This window comes from Pistacia vera, unplaced genomic scaffold (genome assembly GCF_008641045.1).
Source record: "Pistacia vera cultivar Batoury unplaced genomic scaffold, PisVer_v2 Contig723, whole genome shotgun sequence".
Taxonomy (NCBI): Eukaryota; Viridiplantae; Streptophyta; class Magnoliopsida; order Sapindales; family Anacardiaceae; genus Pistacia; species Pistacia vera.
Window position 1 is genome coordinate 775,509 of NW_022196583.1, and position 19,825 is coordinate 795,333.

General features: G+C 40.5%; 1 protein-coding gene across 1 annotated transcript; it reads left to right on the forward strand.

Moving 5' to 3' along the window:
* Positions 1–18,126: 18,126 nt before the first annotated feature.
* Positions 18,127–19,825, forward strand: LOC116114787 (deSI-like protein At4g17486). Its single transcript, XM_031400928.1, has 3 exons — positions 18,127–18,429; positions 18,526–18,813; positions 19,330–19,825. Exons 1-3 carry the CDS (start codon positions 18,291–18,293, stop codon positions 19,602–19,604), a joined length of 702 nt encoding a protein of 233 aa, XP_031256788.1. The 5' UTR covers positions 18,127–18,290; the 3' UTR covers positions 19,605–19,825.

Sequence of the window (19,825 nt, forward strand, 5' to 3'; positions counted from 1 at the left end):
AACTCGCCGAACTACTTTAAAAATTCTTTGTGTCATTTACTTAATTGTTCTTGATTCATTACATTGTTGGTTACCCGTAATCATGCACACATCCGTTCTGATTCTGTCAAGGTCAATCGGATTGTTCTCGTTGATGCAAAATCTTGTATCAAAATTTTGGCGCTAGAAGGAGGGCCTTTGCCAAAATCTCATAATTTTCGGCAAACAATCCCAGTGACCTGATCACTCAATGCCCACAATGGTTCGTACAAAATAAAAAACCACCAACAGAAACCACGACAAACCGGAAACCACTCGCTAGGAGGCGCATCAAGATGTCGTCGGGCAACAACCACCAGTGCCGCCAAGGCAGTAGGCCATGAACCAGTAGGGAGTAAGGATGTCGAATCTCAAAAATGGTCAACTTGTGGAGTTGATCAGAACAATGGTTGCATAGGCGGTGCAACAAAACGTGGCTGAATTGAGAAACCATCAACTAGCTCTCCAAGACCTGGACCGGCCACGCTTCACCGATGTTACCCCAACAGGTGGGAATTCAATCGGCGACTAATTTGGGTCATTGGCACCAAGGAATGGTTGACGATCTTGGCATCACCAGGCACATTCTGCTCATGAACGAGAATCCTGCGGGCAAACTAACATTGGAAGGCGACCAGGCAAAGAGCCCATGAGGGAAGATGAAGGCAATGGTCGCCAAAGGGATACTCGACCTATTCCACGATATCCCCAACATCAGCATGCCAGTTTTAACCCATGCCAAAGGCATGCTCAAACCTCGCAAGTTCGTGAGATGAGTAATGCACGCCGATCTAGCAATGGCCGACGTTCCAATTATAACCAACGTTGCGAGCAACGCATTGATGAGTATGATAGCACCTACCAGCCAAGCCATTATGATTCGACTTCGCGCGTCAATGCGCATAATGGAGAGGGCTCACAAGCGACAGACTTGCAAACTCATCTGCTCGAGGTGAGGCTAAATAGAGTTAGCCAGGGCAATCCCCATAACGAAGACTTAGATCAGGTGCAGAGAATGCTCAACGATCTAAGAGCCCGCCAGAACAATGCAACAAAAGAGATAGTGAGCTCTCCATTCACAGAGGAAGTTTGCCAAGCTCCGCTTCCCCAAAGATTCAGGGCGCTAGAAAGTAAGTTTGATGGGAAAGGAGATCCCAGAGACCACTTTGACACTTTCCACGACCTAATGGAGCCACACCAGGTTTGTGACTTGGCAAAATACTACTGCTTTGCGGTCACATTAGCAGGGGATGCCAAAAGGTGGTACAAGAGGCTCAAGGCAAACTCGATTAGTTCTTGGCAACAGTTCTCCTAGCTGTACCTATAGCAATTCCAAGCGAAGAGACAGTTTGCAATACCTCTCAACTACCTGAGCAATATTCATAAGGAGAGAGACGAAACACTGATCTCGTATCTAACGAGGTTCCAGAACGAGTAGGCAAAGGTCGCGGATACACTTCAAGAGTCAATCCGGACTTTGCTCATTGCGGGTATCAGGCTGTAAACGGAGCTATAGAAAGAGCTCCAAAGTGAAGACCATGTAAGCCTAGCAAAGTTCTACCGAATGGCTGCTAAACATCAGCTAGTGAAAAGCTCGCTAGTGGCCCTCTCTAGAAACTCGCCATGAAAAACCCCCAATAGGTGACAAGATCACCCAACAAATAAACGAAGGGGCCAAGACAGCTATCAAACCGCAATGATAAGGACCAGAATAGGTTCCAAAATGGGCAGAAAATAGAAAATCGTAGGGAAAGGCAACCTTTCCCGCGATATGCAGAATATACCCTCCTTACTCAAGACATAGCTCATATATATGAAGTCTCTCATGAGGCTAAAAGATTGTCTGCTCCAGAAAGGATAAGGGGGGCTTCGAGCAGAAGAGATCGACATAAATATTGCTGATATCACTGGGACATCGAGCACAATACCAATGAGTGCCAGACTTTAAAGGACGCCATCAAAGATTTGATCCAAAAGATCCACCTAAAAGAATTTGTTACGGAGGCACCAGCTCACGAAAATACAAAAGAGTAGAATAATCAAGTCCAACAAGCCTCGGCCAACAATGAGGTTCTGGTATGCATGATCTATGGGGGTCTTGACATTGCAAGGAGCTCAAGGCGCTCTCGCGAACAATATGTGTGAGAGGCCAGGACAAACTCGGACCTCTAAGTAATGAGCTATGAATAGAAGCCACTAAAGTGGCCTAGGAAAGAAAGCGAGGTGATAGGATTCACCGTGGATGAGTGTGAAGAATCTCCTCACCACAACCATGATGTGATCGTGATCGCAGCAAAAATTGGCAGCGCCCGAGTACTTAGGGTGATGGTCGATAATGGCAGTGTAGCGAACTTCATTTTCTTGGGAGCTTTCCAATAAATGAGGTTCACAAAACGAGACTTAAAGGCGTGTCCATTGCCACTTTATGGATTCACCATGGACAGCCTAATCCCTACGGGAACAATTGACCTACCCATGACCCTAGGGGTAGAACCCAAGATCAGGACGGTGATGGCAAAAGTCTTAGTGGTAGACTGCCCGACCACTTACAATGTCATCCTTGGAAGACTGATCCTAAATGATCTGAGTTCAGTCACCTTGGTACGTTGCCAAGCAATGAGGTTCCCAACTCCAGGTGGGTTGCAACAATCAAGAGCTATAGGAAAGGATCTCGTGAATGTTACAACTAGGCTATTCATACTGCACTAAAATGGCCGCTCCCGAGAACCATGGTCATCATAGAGTCCGAATCAACCCCCAGACCTCTGGAGGACACCATAGATCCTCGTATCCATAAAGAAGAGCCTGTAGTAGGGCCAACAAAAGAGTACGAGAAGTATCTGATGGGAATGCAAAATGTCATATTTAACCCCCTTAATGTTTAGTGTTTTATATGTATTTGTTTCCTAATTGTACTCATTATTACTTTATTTTGGTTTAGGAAGCAAATGGAGGTGTTAATTGAAAAACGGAATTAATTAGGGGAATTCGGACAGTTTCGCCACTACTTCGTATTCTGGGAATAATTCTCTCATCTGAGCTCCGATTGAGATGATTCGAAATGCTGTGGAACGCTAAGAAAGAGATCTACAACTTTCATGTTTTGAGTTTTTAGAGATACTGGCTCAATAAAGGTTGAAATCGAGTTTGAAGTTGACGCACCTGCATTGCTGACGTCCTGGAGCGTTCTGACTTGTTATGCAAGTCAGTCTATTATTGCACATTTTGAAGACATACATGCTGCACGAAAATTACAGCTGGAAACACCACTTTCCTATTTTATTAGGACTCTATTTTATTTTATTTCCAATTAGAATTAAATTAGGATTAATGTTATTTTAGGATAGGAGAATATTTCTTTTAGGAGATTGAGTGGGATTCAAATTCTAAAAATGGATTTTAAAAGGGAGATCAGATTAGGTTTTAAGGGACCACGCCTCTCTCTCTTTTCCTCTCTGGAATTTTCTTTCTCTTGAGTTTTTGTGATGGCCATGAGCGGCTAGAACTTTTGTAACTTGGTCGAAGGAAACGGAAACCTCGGAATCAAATAAACTGTGAGATCTTTCTGTTTTTAGTGTTAAATTCATGTTTGAGTATTGAATGTTATTCTGTGCATATTTTCATGATTGATGCATTTAATTACTAGGAGGCCTACTAGTGTATTATTTGTTGAAATCTACTGCTAAGTTTGATATCAAATCCGTAATTGTTTGATCCCTCCAACTTGTGAAGCAATTAGGGTTAGTAATTTGCTGCGTCAGGAATTAGTAACCTTACGAAGAACATTCAACTAAATTAAATACAACCGCTTGTGTTTGTGTTGTTTAGCTTCATCGATCTCTCTAATTCTTAAGGCTGCCACTAGATTAAATCTTGAGCGCTTGTCTAGGGTTGTTTAGGGGTAAGATTAATTAGGATCGCTTGTTTCCTGATTAATTACAATTAAGGAGAGATAGGAAATTAGTTCCAACGGTGAATATTCAATGTGTGAATTGATTATCTTTGCATCAATGATCAGTAGTAAGATTCTGATGGTGGATGTTGACAGAGACCAAGTTCGTCATTTTGATTGAATTCGAATTAAATTGTTTTTGTTTTTGCTGAGATTCTTTTCTGTTTTTACACAAACCCCCCAGCCTTTTTCACATCAAAGAAAATTTGGCTAGACACTCTTCGTGGGATCGACCCTTGCTTACCCTACTTACAGTTCAGTAGTTAGGTTCGGAAGGTTTTAATTCTGGGTGCCTACGATAGCACGCCAGTATCTGTCAGCGAGGAACACCCAACTTGCATGATAAAAATTAGTAACAGTCTGAGCAACAAACTGGTCGACAATCTGGTGGGGTTCCTAAAGAAAAACCTCAACATGTTCGCATGGGTACATGCGGATATGGTAGGGATCAAACCCAAGTTAATGTGCCATAGATTAAATGTTGACCCAACAACTCGACCAATCAGATAGAAAAGAAGATCTATGGATGCATAGCGGTCCAAAGTGCTCAAAGATGAAGTTGACAAGCTCCTGAACATTAACTTCATCAAAGAAGTGAAATACTTGGACTGGCTCGTCAACCCAGTCTTGGTGAAAAGGTCGAATGGCAAGTGGCAGACTTGTGTCGACTTCATAGATTTGAACAAATCATGTCCCAAAGACAGTTTTTCGTTGCCTCGGATTGACCAATTAGTAGATGCAACAGTCAGGAATGCACTACTCAGCTTCATGGATGCATACTCGGGATATAACCAAATGTATTAGCCCGATGAAGAACACACCTCATTTATTACTGGCTGAGGTATTTATTGTTACAGGGTAATGCCATTTGGCTTGAAGAACACTGGAGCTAGAGGTGGGCATTTGGGACTGGGCCCAAAAGCCCAGCCCCAAAACCTGGTCCTACTAGGCCCAAGGAGGAGGGCTCGAGCCCTCCACTAGGCCCTCCTCCAAGGCCCAAGCCTAGACCCATTTTTTTTTATTTTTTCAATATAGTCCCTGTCAAATTACATAAAACCCTTTATCAATTTTAAAATAAACATAAAATATGAGGGCTAAAATGAAATTTTACAAAATTTCTTTAAAAAAAAAAAAAAGTTTTAAAATAATCGTTGGCTACTGCAGTAGCCAACAGTTATGTTTTTATTTTTAACCGTTGGCTGGCAACGGTCACAGCCAACGGTTATAAGTTATAATATAAATTATAACTTTTTCTTTTCATTCCTCCCTCACCCCCCCCCCCCCCCCACCACAACTACAGTGTAAATAACCCTAAATCTTTCATTTTTTTCACACCAATCCTCTCCATTCTCTCATCTCTCTACTCCAAATCTCCAATCATTTCTCATTCAATTTATATTTATATTAATTTTATTTTATTTATTCATATATTTATTTATATTATTCAATTTTTTTCTATTTTTCAATATCATCATAATTTCTTATTATTTAATTTCTTTTCATTTTAATTATTTATTATTTTATCATAAATTTATAATGGCTTCCCCAAATCATTTTACGTTCCATCCCTGAAGAAATGGAAGGCTTCATCCATTTTCACCATTCCTCCAGAGGAAGCAACTGCAATTCCACAACCACATTCGGTCGGACGAGGTGTAGCCAAACACATGCGAGCGTGCAAGTCAATGGGCATGGCATAGCCCAATCCCCCGACCAAAAAGGGTCGTGTCCGATGTATGGCGATACTTCACCAATCAAAACGGCCAAAGACAAATGGGGAGGGGAAGAATCGGTGGGATATGTATTTTTTGTGGAACCATTATTGGCACTGAGAAGGGGACTTCGATGATGCGACGACACGTGAAGAAGAAGCACCCCCAAATATGTAGTTGCCCGATGCATCTTCAAGCGGATCATAGACAAATTCAAACTCAACTCAATTTTAATCCACAATCCTCAACTCTCTCAACATGACAATACAATGCACATGTTGCATGAGGAATAGCAAGATATATAGTTGCTACACTCTCCCATTTGTTTATCTGAAAATCCTTTTTTTATTCATAAGTTAAACTGCATTTTGTCCAACTATACCGCTGTGAGTAGAAGTACAAGTGAAGAGATATACTAAACTTTATACAAAATAATAATAAACTTAAAACGATTTCAAAATTTTAGGAATTATCTATTGCACTTACATCAAACATATGGCTTGTAGATCAAAAACCGATTTTTTAACTGTCACGTACATTTCTTAAATCATAATTGGGTTTACAACAAAAATTAATAGGTTTTAAATCATTATATGAAAACATAGTGTGAAACTATTTATTTTACAATTCTTGAAGTTTTGCAGAATATTTATTAACTGACAAAGTTGTAGCGCTAACGCTTGATAATGCAGCTACTAACATCGTGACAATTTCTTTATTTGAAAAGAAATTGGATCCGCGTGGTGAAGGCAATTTTTTTCACCAGAGATGTGCTTGCCACATCCAATTTGTATTTAAAGCAGGTTTAGATGCTATACATTCAAAGATGAGAGGTGCGTAGAGCTATCAGATTCATCATCAACGTATCAATAAAAGATGGCAGGAGTACGTCAATATTGTAAGCAAGAGGACCCACCGTTTCGACCTTTGAGTTATGTACAGACATGCCTATCAGTTGGAACTCCACCTACCTGATGTTGGAAAAGGCTTTGCCAACCACGAAACCAATTACAGATTTCGTCAACTGGAAGAACCGTCTAGAGGAAGTTGTCAGCTATGATGATTGGCGGTTTTGTGAACTTTTTTATTCATTTCTTCAAATTTTTTATGATGCTACTAATACATTAAGTGGTATTTATTATCCAATTACTAATTTAGTGTTAGATATTTTACTTCAAATTTCTAAAACTTTTGCTCAATATAGATATAATAACATTTTAAGTGAAATTGTTTCAAAGATGGAAGAAAAATATGAGAGATATTGGTTAGATATTCCATTCTTATATGGATTAGGCCTTGTTCTATATCCTAGGTTTAAATTACACGTAGTTAACTGTATAATTACTGAGATAGGCCATCATTTAGGACATGATTATACATCTTATTTGACTAACCTTAAACAAAAATTGGATAGCATTTTTTCTTTATATGAGAACAGGTACAGTGGAAGTGGAACGTTCAGGAGAGAGGATCCGGACCTTAATGTAGCCCTCCGTCAAGGATCGAGCAAGTGGACGTATGTGGAACGTGGCGGAAGTAGCAGCTCCAGCTCATACATACATGGACCAAATGAGCTGAATCGTTACCTACAAGTAGACCTGTCTTATATGATGATGAAGGAGCAACATGAGATGGATATTCTTCAGTGGTGGAACGAACATGAAAGTCGATTTCCCATTGTAGCCCAAATGGCACGTGACATTTTATATGTGCTGGTTTCTACAATTGCATCCGAGTCAACATTTTCAACGAGTGGTCGGATTGTTGAAGACAGAAGATGTTCTTTAACCGATGAGATGATTGAAGTGATAACGTGTTTACGGGATTGGACTCATGTAGAAAGAAGACTACAATAGCACCCTGAAGATCCCGAACTACTCGAACTCTTTAGGAATACTGATTTGAATGATGTAAATATTATTGAGTATGAAAATGAATAATTTAATTAAAAAAAATGATTTAATTGTTTATTTGTGAAGCGTGAATGTGTGAAACGTGAATTTATGTTAAAAATTAAAATTAACTATTAATTAATTTATTATTTTTTAAAATTAATTAAATTTTTAAAAACTTTCTAATCTACCCTTAAAAAATACTAAAAACCCCATATAAAATTTCGTTTCACCCCCAAAATATAAAAAAAAAGATCAAGGGGGAAAAGAAATTGTCCAGGCCCATAGGACCGGTCCTAAGGACTGGTCCAGGTCCTTATTTTGCTCATGGGCCTGGGCCCGGTCCCAAGCCCAAGCCCATGAGCTACTGGTCCCATTTGGGACCAGTCCCAAACGGGCCCGGGCCCAGGCCTGCTTGGGACTGGTCCCTGCCCACCTCTAACTGGAGCGACCTACCCGCGTTTGGTGAACAAGATATTCGCCAAGCAAATTGGCAAAACAATAGATGTGTACATCGACAACATGTCGTCAAATCAAAGGTCGCCGAAAGCCATATTGAGCCCTTGGGAGAAATGTTCGACATCCTCAAAAGATGCAGAATGAGACTCAACCCTCTGAAGTGTGCTTTCAGAGTAAGCTCGGGAAAGTTTCTAGGTTTCCTTGTTAATCAGCGAGATGTCAAAGCCAACCCAGACAAAATTCAAGTTCTCTGAACATGAAAAGCCGGACCAACATAAAGTAGGTACAAAGCTTGACAGGGCATGTGGCAGCACTTAGCAGGTTTGTCTCCCGAGCCACAACAGGTGCCTAACTTTCTTCAAAATCCTGAAGGGAAACAAAGGTTTCAAACGGACAAAGGAGTGCGAGAAAGCATTCTAGGAATTGAAGAAGCATTTGGAGCAGCCTCCTTTGCCATCAAAGCCCATCTAGGGCGAGCCTTTGCTTCTGTATTTATCAGTATCTAAGTCTACGATTAGCGCGGCTTTGGTACGCAAAGAAGGAGTGCAATAGCCGATGTACTATGTGAGCAAGAGGTTGCTCGATGTTGAGACGAGATACCCTGAGATGGAGAAGCTCGCCTATGCACTTGTCATCGCCGCTCGGAAGCTGCGACACTATTTCCAGGCACACTCAATCCATGTGCTAACGAACTTTCCACTGAGAAAAATAATGCAGAAGCCTAAGGCATCAAGTAGATTGATTTAGTGGATGATGGAGATGAGTCGGCATGATATCAAGTACATCCCAAGAACAACAATAAAGGGTCAAGCTTTGGTAGACTTTATCTCAGAATTTTCCTATCAGCCCGAGAGAAAAGTAAGCCCGCTAGGGGCGAGCACCTCCGAAGCAACCAAACCAGAGAAACCAAGGCTTGACAGTCTTGGGCAATGGACCCTGTATGTAGACGAGTCTTCAAATGAGAAGGGGGTAAGAGTTAGGCTCTTGCTCAAAAGTCTTGAAAGGAACCTGATCTGAGCTATAGTCAAATTCGGCTTCGCTGCCTTGAACAACGAGGTAGAATATGAAGCAATGCTCGTGGGGATCTGCCTCGCCAAAGAAATGGGGGCAGAGTTCATAAAGATTTACAGTGACTCTTAACTCGTGGTTCACCAGATTTCCGAGGAACACCAGGCAAAAGAGGACAAAATGGCATTCTATCTCTGGCAGGTACAATTTGAGCTCGTGCAATTCAAGACTTTCACTATTCTACAGAACCTTTGAGAAAAGAACTCAGTGGCTGATGCTCTGGCTTACCTTGCTTCAACGATGAGCAAAGAAGCGACTGATTCCATTTTTGTTAAATTCCTCCCAAGTCCCAACATCCTTGCTTCACAGGAATTAGTCTTAGTAACAGGGTAAAGATACAACTGGATGGATGCAATAATTGCTTATCTAAGAGATGGAACAATACCTAAAGGAAGAAGTGAAGCTAAGACACTCCGAGCAAAGTCAGCTTGATACACGCTCATCAATGACAAACTATATAAGCGTGGATACAATTCGTCGCTCTTGCGGTGTGTTGATCATGAGAACGCAGACTATGTCTTGAAAGAGATACACGAAGGCATTTGTGGGAACCATGCAGGGGGTAGATCTCTAGCATACAAAGTGTTTCACCAGGGTTATTAATGGCCAACAGTCTTTGACAACGCTGCAAACTATGTGCGAAGGTACGACAAATGCTAGAGATTTACAGATGTTCGCTAGCTTCACCCCAAGAGTTAACCACTCTGACAAGCCCTGACCATTTGCAATTTGGGGAATCAATTTGATAGACCCTTTGCCTCAAGGAAAAGGGGGTGTTAAGTTCGCAGTGGTCGTAGTTGTTAGTGAACGACCCAGTTACGCAGCGGAAAACAAAAACATAAACTCTATGGATCGTTCCTTAGAACCAAGATCCGGGTACAAAAATCACAGTTTACATTAAAATAATCAAATATGCAAAAATCAGTTCAAGGTTTAAGAAACCATACCCACGTTTGGAGGCTCCACCAATATTGTCTCTGAATGTGTTTGCTACCGATCCAAGTGTATGATCGAACCGTAAAGGTCCACACGAAAATAATCAACAAGAACTAAGGAGGGATTTGCTAGATCCTCCTTGGCCTTAAGAAATCAAGAAGAAAACAAAAAGTGTTTGTTTTTCAATGGAACAGTAAAAGTGGCGTGGGAGAGTTTTGAGGCTAGAGGTTTCTCTCTTTTCAAATGAAGAATGAAAACAATAAAATAACACACACCTTTTTCCAACTAAAACCTTTTCTTTTATAGTCTTATTTTAGTTGCCCTATTCCCATGTGGAATGGGCTTGGGCTCCAACCCAAACACCCCCAAATTTTCCAAACACTCCCAATTAGATATTTTAATTTAATTCATCATTATCTCAATTAAAATCAATTAATATTTAATTAACATTTAACAATAATGATGATTTAATTAAATATGTGCGAACACACATTTAACCGTAATTTCACTTATTTAATTTTTCTAACAAATTAAATAAAATGCTACGACCTTAGCAAATTTAATTGCACTATGAAATTACCAAAATACCCTTTCGCCCAAAAAGATGAAAACGCCCTTCTTTCTTCTTGGCTCTTAAATTATCTTCTATGTGTGTGACCCATAGGCTCCTCATCATACCGGTAGTGTATAGTATCGCGATTAACACCAATTAATCGTCTCACTAATACACAGACCAAGATTGGCCCCTAGCAAGGCATCATGGCCACCCGATAGATTCGGATTCAGCAAAGTAGCTACCTGTCAACGATATGGTTACCGTACAATACGATCCTTTCATCATACGTTATCTCGACGAGACGAAGGCATAGAAATAGTGTCAACCTTCGGTTACTCTCGATATTATATATTCAGTTTCTGGACCAATGACCCGTATTATAATCTGGATAGAGCAACAACTCAATCCCACTGTGGCCACAGTTTTAGTGTCATTGCCATATACTGAATTGCGCCGTGAGATAACTTCTCCCGTACCCGGGAGTGATGAATCCTTTGTCAATCCACCATAGTCTTGATACACTCCTTGATATAGCCAATCACCACCGTACTGACAGCTCTGAATAGAACTGCGTTAGGCTAGTGTCAAACTGTACCAATCGGTGCACAAGGCGCTCCGGTGATCTCAAGTCTAAGGATCACATGCACCACCATTCGTTAGAGGATTTGTTCCATAGACACTGGGGTTACCATCCATATGGAATCCTCTGGTGGGTCAGTCCAGTGAACTTGCTGCGGTATATCCGCCTACAACAAGCACCCATGTGTTGCACCAGGTTGTCACCAAACAACCTTGACAAGTGAGATCAGTCACTGCCTTTCGACAGGGTCGTTCAACACTATGATAGCCTTACCGTATTATCTGTGCCCTTACTTCAGAATAATACTGGGGCTACGGACGTTTCTAGAATGGCCACCATATGTGCTCATAGGGTTCTCACTATCACGATTTGAAACACTTGATACCCTCGTCACGGTTCTACCATTCTAAGGACATATATCAATACATATTGCAATAATAATGATTTACGCGATATAGAATAAAATGCCTTTTATTATTGATTAATGAACATTATTACAAAGAGTCAATTCTACAATAATTGATTGGCTCTAGGGCATCTACTCTAATAGTAGTGGACTACTTCACCAAGTAGGCAGAAGTCGAGCCTTTAGCTACCATCACATCGAATAAGTTGAAAGATTTCGTCTACAAAAATATCATTTGTAGATTTGGAATTCCCCATACCATAATAACCAATAATGAAAAACAATTTGGTTGTAAGGACTTCGAATCCTTCTGCGAAAGACTCGGAATCAAGAAATGCTTTGTCGTTGTTTATCGGCCTCAAGCCAACGGCCAAGTGGAGGTTGTGAACAAAGTGATCAAGCACACCATCAAAAAGAAGCTTGATGCCCTTAAGGGAAAATAGGCTGAGGAATTACCCAAGGCCTTATGGTCTTATAGGACGACAACCAGAAGCTTGATAGGAAAAATCCCACTCTCACTTTCATATGGGTGTGAAGCAATGACCCCAGTTGAAGTTGGGATTAGCTCGTTCCGAATGGAGGTCTTTAATGAAAAAACAAACGAAGATGTTCTCCATCTGAGGCCAGATCTAATCGAAGAACATTGAGGCAAGTCTCAGCTACGGCTCGCCGCCTCCTACCAACAGCGAGCCAGACGATACTTCAACTCCAATGTCAAGAACAAGGACTTCGGAGTAGGCGACCTAGTCCTCAAAAAGGTTGTCGCCCAAATGGGAAGGTCAGGATTTATGAAAAGCTTGCATCAGGAACTTTTCACCTGGAACACCTTAACGATAAAGCTATATTACGAGCATAAAACACCAAGTATTTGCGAAGGTATTACCAATAAGCAGCTTGATAGGAGTGTGAAGCAATGACCCTAGTTGAAGTTGGGATTAGCTCGTTCCAACCATATTTTGTCTCTTCTTTCATATTCAATGTAAGGTTGTTTATGACCAAATTTTTTCAATGAAAAAGAGGTATTATTCATGAACTCTATTTTGCTCTTCACTTTTTATTTATTGTTATTTTATTTGTCATTTATTATCTATTGATTCAAAATCGCAACCTACGCAATCACATCCAAAACTCAGAGTCAAGAGTTCGAAAAAATGCAGCTTAGCTCTTTAAGTCACACCAAAATTCAGCTCATGAAGGGAGACATTCCCTGAATTGACGAAGTTAAACTTGGAAAAACTCGAGTAAAACATGTCAAAGGAAAATCGATCATAAACTGGCGACCAAAACTCGAGACGGATAACTAGTCTAAACTCGGAGTTGTCGCACATAAGATTTCCTTATATGTTTGAAAAGTTCGTCAAGAAGCGAGCTACACATAACTTGGAGCAAATTCAAATTTTTTATGTTAAGTCCGATCAAAACGACTCTGTAGAAAAAAAAAATTGCTTGATAGAAATAGGCAAAATAAATTTTTCATTAATTGTGTTAGTTCAGTTACAAACTTAAAAAAAAAAAAAAAAAAAAAAAAAAAAAGATAAAAAAAAAATCTGTAAGTAGTAGGAGCAAGGGCATCATCGCCAGTAGGAGCAAAAAGATCATTGCCAACGGGTGTAGGAGTATCATTGGCCACAAGAGTCTTGGCAGCTTCTTTGGAGGTAAGATCTAGGACATCCACCGGAGGCTCGACCGAGGGAAGGTCAACAGCAATAAGTGGGAGAGTAGCTAGAGGAGACGGATCTTCAACCTCTTGCTTAACTCCAACACCCTCCCCTCCCTCCTCAACCTCTTCTTCACCCTAGTTGTCGAGCTCAGAGTCATCCGAATAGACATACTCCATGCCCTAGGCCTCAGTTTTCATCTTGTCGACCTCCTTTTGATAAGCCCTTGGAAGGAAGGAAAAGTCGAGCGAAGGGTGAACTTCCCACAGCTTCTACATGAGAAAGACCAATGTTTCCCAAGCACAGCTTGTGATGGTCGAGTTCAGCTCCTCAACATCTAGCCTAAGTTGTTCAACCTCGGTCCCTTGGCAACCTTCCACCTCCTTTGTGAGCTCGAGCAAGGCCTTCTTATACTTAGCCTCCTAGTCCAAGGCAACCTTTTGAGCCAAGGTAAGCTCGGAATTTAGTTTGTTGTTGGAACCTTATTATTGTTCCAAACTCTTCTCAGCCTCGACCGTTTTCACTTCAGCCTTTGCTTCAGTAGTCTTGCTCGCCTTGATTTTGTCAAGGAACTCCCTTTCCTTGACCTTAAAGGCTCCAACCTCTTCTTTAAGCCGATCAAGCTTAGACTGCTTTAGGTCATTCTCCTTCTCTGCCAAGTCAGCCCTAGCCAAAACATCATTCTTTAGCTTCTCCGCTTCCTGCCACCCTAGATAAGTACCCTCCAATGTGGGGTAACTCTCATCGAAGATAAGTTTGGTTGCCACACAAGCCTGAAAAGAAAAGAGAGCCAGTGGAGAAGAAGGAGAAGCATGCAAAAAAGTAAAGAGGGCGAATTATTAATACCTTGGTCATATAGCTGCATGCCCAAGCCAGTAGCTGGGAAGGAGGCGTAATGCTCATAAAAGTCCGTAGAGTTATGGCGTCCTAGTCGCTGAGGCCCCAACACTGATGTGCTCATTGATCAATATGTCGAGCGTGGCTTAAGTTGCCTCATCCATCTTTTTGCCTCCCTACTGAGGCGAGCTTGATTTACTTCCCATGGGAATGGCAGCTCACCCATGAGAGCATACTTTTTCTTGGCCAAGTCCTTGGCTGCAGATTTCTTAGGGCCACTAGCTTGCCCTACAACCTCCTTGCCTGAGCCACCTTGTTGCTCAGCAACTTTCTGCTTCCTTGAGCCCCCTCACAACTCAATCAATTTCTTCTTGCCAGAGCCTTCCTGTTTCTCCAAAACCTTCTTCTTGCTCGAGCCATCATGCTGCTCGGACGCTTTCTATTTCCTTAAGCCTCTAGTTGGATAGAGGGTTTTCTTCGCCGAGCCCTTTTGGAGCTCAGGGGCACTCTTCTCCCTGAGGTAGTCGAGGGCTTCTTGGCACTTGGGCCTTCCCTAAGCTCACCACCGTTGTACTTAAGGACCGAGCGTGAGGTACCATGCCCGGACACCCTAACAGTATTAGCAGGCTGCTTCTTCGTCGGAACGACTAGCGATTTTTTAGTAGCCCAAGGTGCTGTTGTATTCTTGTTTAGGCCTTTAGGTTTTTTGGCCCACATATCTATGAAGGGAGAATCAAACAATCAACGATCTAATGAAGTGGGAAAAAAAAAAATCCAGCAAGTAAGCATTTACCTTTCTGAATAATGATATTGAATTTGGCTTCGCTAGCACAAAAGTCATACTCTCTCAATCGAGGAAGCGTGATAAGCTTAGTAACTTTGCGCTCACCCTCAGAAAGATTGTTTAAATGCTGAACCATGCTAAGCTCACTCCAGGAAGAAAGTTTTGCTCAACTTTTATTGCAGAGCAAAAGAATTTGGTTAGTTCGACGGTGAGTTTTGAAACATTCTTTGCACGCACAAGGGTCAGAATCTTACTAACTTTTGGAGCAAAAATGCTAGTCTCCTCGGCCTCGTAGAAAAAATATTAGGTGTCCTAGTGTGAAACGTTTTTTGGGATGTCAACCAAACCGTTAAGATGCATTTTTCTCACCTTGGAGAGATAGTACATTTGGTCCTGACTCTTTTTTAATCTATACGAATGGACGAGCTCCTCTACAGATAGCTCGCCCAAATTGGCTACTTGGTATGCCATATACATGCTTACTATTATTATGTATAAGTTCACCGGCAACTGAAGATGTGTAATATCCCACTTGAGGTACGTACTTAAGATTTTCTATATTACTTAAAGGATTCACTGTTTCAGCTTCAATTGAGTTTGTTTGTTGTCATGGTTGGTTGGTGAGTCTTTAATTTAAAATGGTATGTTGTATTGGTCAAGTGTTTGCCTTGGTTTGGTTGAAATTTGGTGAAGTTTGGAAATTCAAGCTTCGCCGGGGCGAAGAAGAAGCTTCGCCGCGGTGATGAGAAGCTGCACCCACGGGTAGGCTCTGCCGTGTTTCGCCAGGGCGATGGATTGTTCTTCGCCGCGGCGAAGAGCCTAACAAAAAGTTTCTTGAGTTTTCTAGAGAATTCTTCTTTTGGGCACAATAACCTTTTTACCCCTAATTAGTAGGAAAAGTAGGGAGTAAAATGTAAGGATATTTAGTAGAGATTGTGGTTGGATGGGGGTGTATTTGTAAAGAATCAAAGGATATAGATGGAATTTCTAAAGAAGGGCAAGGGCAAAATGGGAAAGGATGATTATAATATGAGCTAAAAAGGGTTAAGTGTAGAGAAACCCTTTAGTCCATCCATTTCCACCGCCTCTTCCATTGCCTACTTTCTCTCAATTTCTCCATCCAATCATCCAAGATTTCTAAAGGGTTTAAGAGAGCCTTTGAATAATTTTGAGTAGAGATTTCATCTAAAGCATCCTAAGGTAAGGATTCTTGCTTTAGATGTAAGTTTGCTTATAGTTATATTGAAGTCTTATTTGGTTGTTATTGCTCTTGTTGTTGTTTTGAGTTGTAGAGAGAAGACAAGACAACAAAGGAAAGGAAAAGTGCTAAAGAAGTCACTTTTTCACAGGGTAAGTAAATCCAACCAACTTGAGTTTTGAATAAGCTTTTGAGTAGAGATTTAGAGATTGAGTAGAGATGTATGCTTGTACAAGTATGTTATGTTATTGAGAATTGAGTTGAGATGAATATGTGTTTTGTGGTTGTTGAATACACTTATTATGAGAAGTGATTTTGATGTGTGATGAGAGATGGAAATTGAGTTGAAGTTGGAGGAGTTTGTATGAATATTTTTGGGAGTGTTTTCCTTAGCAGGAATTATGACTATATGAGGGAGTTTTTCTCCCATTTTAGATGATTAAAGAGAAGAGTAGAGTTATTGATAATTAGAGTTTTTGGTATGCACAAAAGTTGTTTGATGAAATGCCTAAGTGGAATCTGCCCTATCACAGCCGTGACTTTCTGAGTAATTTTTGGGCATGTTACGGATTGAACTGGGTTTAGACCAAAACATCAAAGTTGTAGCCCTGTCTCTAACCGTTAAAACAAGAATAAAATCGTAGCAATCTGAGGTTTATAACGCAGTTATGCCCTTTTTGGTGTGACCTGTGCAGAATAACTGTTTTGATGCAATCTTGTATTTGGCATTTCATTAGTGCATTAGTGAGCATGAGCTATCTATACACATTTGTTTGTACACTTAAGAAGTAGCTTGAGACATAGTAGAGAATTTGAGTATAAACTACTTTAAGAGCTAAGAGAAAGAGAATAGAGTAGGTTGTGCAATGGGGAACCCGTGAGTAATGGGTAGAGTATTCCCGCATGTACGCCGTATTGAGAGAGCGGCATGAGTATGAGATACAGAAGTGGTGTAGCCCGTGAGAGTGCATGCGGATGAGGGCTATACCCGAGTACCTGGGAGAGAGATTATACACTCATATAGCCAAGGGTTCCGAATCCATGCATAACCGAGTCCGATCGGCTAGAACGAGTAGAGGTCATGTAGAGCGGGAGCGAGTCCCGGCCATGCCCCCGGTAAGATGGGGTCGTGACTTACTAAAGAGAGTTAATAGAAAGGAGTTCTAAGAAAGAGAAAGAGAGAGAGAAGTACCAAAGAGAAATTGAATGAGAAGTTGTAAGGAAAGAATTAGAGAGAGAGAGTTACGGGGATAGATGAGTAGAGGATTTACTTACTGAGCATTATTTTAGTGCTCACCCAAAGAGAAATTGAATGAGAAGTTGTAAGGAAAGAATTAGAGAGAGAGAGTTACGGGGATAGATGAGTAGAGGATTTACTTTCTAGGCATTGTTTTAGTGCTCACCCCGTTATTTCCTATGTTTGTAGGATCCAGGTGAGGACGCGGTCGGATGGACGTCGACTCGGGAGGGGAAGCGGTTACACTGTCCACCATGTTTTTGATATCTTTTGTACATATTATAATTTTGTTTAAAAATATATATGGTTGTAATGAACATATACATATGTTTAATTAAAAGAAACATTTGGGCCCAATTCTTTACACTGTTTTATATGTATTTTATTATGTATATTATATGAGTAGTTGAGTAGAAAGTGGCTGTCACAAGATGAGCGATATCGAACCATTCCAAAACACTGGCGACGAAGTAATGAGGGGGAATGGACATCCCACACCTTAAAAGTGTATCAAGAACCGCCACACAACCAACAGGGGGATTTTTATAGGAGATGTAATAGCCACTACTACTCAAAAGATTATAATGAAATACATATAAAATAACATAAAGAAATTGGGCCCAAGTTTTTTGTAATTAGCAGGAATGCTCTGGGCCCACAGAGACCACACTCCAGCCAATAACTGTACGTTTAATCAAGTAAAATAATTAGTTAATTAATATTAATGGAAATTAAGTCTGTATAAAGAGACGAAGACACGAGTATAGGTAGACGGTGGGTTCGCTTTCGGCAGCAGCCGGTGGAACCAAAGTAGAAGATTCTTGACAATAAAAAATAAATAAATAAATAAAGGGAATACGAAGAAGCTCGATTCCCGAAATTACCCTCTGAAAATTCCCTTAATTTCCTACAAACAACTCATTCACTGTCACTCAAATCTTCTCTTTTTCTCTTTTCTTCCACCCAACCAAAGCAAAACAAGATTCCCACCTCAAAAATGCTGTGCAAAATGGTGATGGCGCCCCGAAAAAAGAAGAGCGGGTCGGTTCCGGTTTATTTGAACGTTTACGACTTGACTCCGATTAACGGCTACGCTTACTGGCTCGGACTCGGGATCTACCATTCTGGAGTTCAAGGTACATAAGTTTATAGCTTTTTTGTTTTTTTGAAATTTTAATTATTATTATTATTATTTTTTTTTTTTTTTGAATGAATGATGAATTTTGGTTTAGTTCATGGAGTTGAGTACGGGTTTGGAGCTCATGACCATTCAACGACGGGGATTTTTGAGGTGGAGCCAAAGCAGTGTCCTGGTTTCACGTTTAGGAAGTCAATTTTGATTGGTAGAACAGATCTTGGGCCTAAAGACGTCCGTTCGTTTATGGAGAAACTAGCAGAAGATTACTCTGGTAACACCTATCATCTCATCACTAAGAACTGCAATCACTTTTGCAACGATGTTTGTCTCCAGTTAACCGGGAAACCAATCCCTCGCTGGGTCAATCGTCTTGCTCGTTTGGGTAAGAAAACTTTCATAGAAAGCCTTCATTTTTTGTAAATTGAAATTGCTTAGTTTTGGAAAAAAACTTAATGCTTTTAACATCAGATATATATAGTTTCCCCGGTGTTAAGATTCAGTATAGTTTTTTATAACGTTTCTCTCAAACTAAAAGATTCAATGCATTGTTATGTTGATACAATAGGGATGAATGAGTAGGGAAATTGATCTATGTTGCTGGATATGGCTGCATAATTTTGTGACCAAGTTATAATTATTATGCTCTTTGTACCTTTTGAAGTTTGCTAATCAAATTTAGCGGTCATTTTCTGCTGTATTGAATCTAGTATAGATGGTAATCCACTAACTGTCTCGGATTTTACCAGATGAATTGCTTAGATATTGCTTCAAATTCATGGAATAATGTTTTTGGATTTGAGTTACTTTAATTGGTTAATTTGTGCCCTTACTTTCTTTAGCAAGAAAATGTGTCTGGAATAAATTTATGCTAATTTGTTATTGTTTCAAAACTCGACAGGTTTCTTCTGCAACTGCGTTCTTCCAGCAGGGTTGAATGAAACAAAGGTCCGGCAAGTTAGATCAGACGTTCGGGTTATAGAGGGAGAAAAGAAGAAATTGAGAAGCCATTCGAGTAGATACATAGCTTCTTCTGATCCTCTTTCTGGTCAACAATTGTCATCTTGTCCTTCGGGTTCTGGGATCAGAAGTAATAGTAGACAAAGACGTTGTATTCCTTCATCTTCGACTTTGGTTCATAGTTCCTCAACGTCTACATTGAGCTTGAAGCTTTAATTTTTGTTGTGGTTTTACACTCTTTGGGGTTTTACAGTTTTACAAATCAATGACAGATGGGGAAGAATTGCGAATGTTAATTTTGCCCCATTGTGTTATCCAATCATGCCAATCTTCCTTTATGGATGTGGAAACAGCTGCCGGAAAACTTGAGCAGTGTTTCGGTTTTCTGTAAGAAAAAAAAAATGCCTCTTATTGAATAGCATATTTATGTTTTTGAA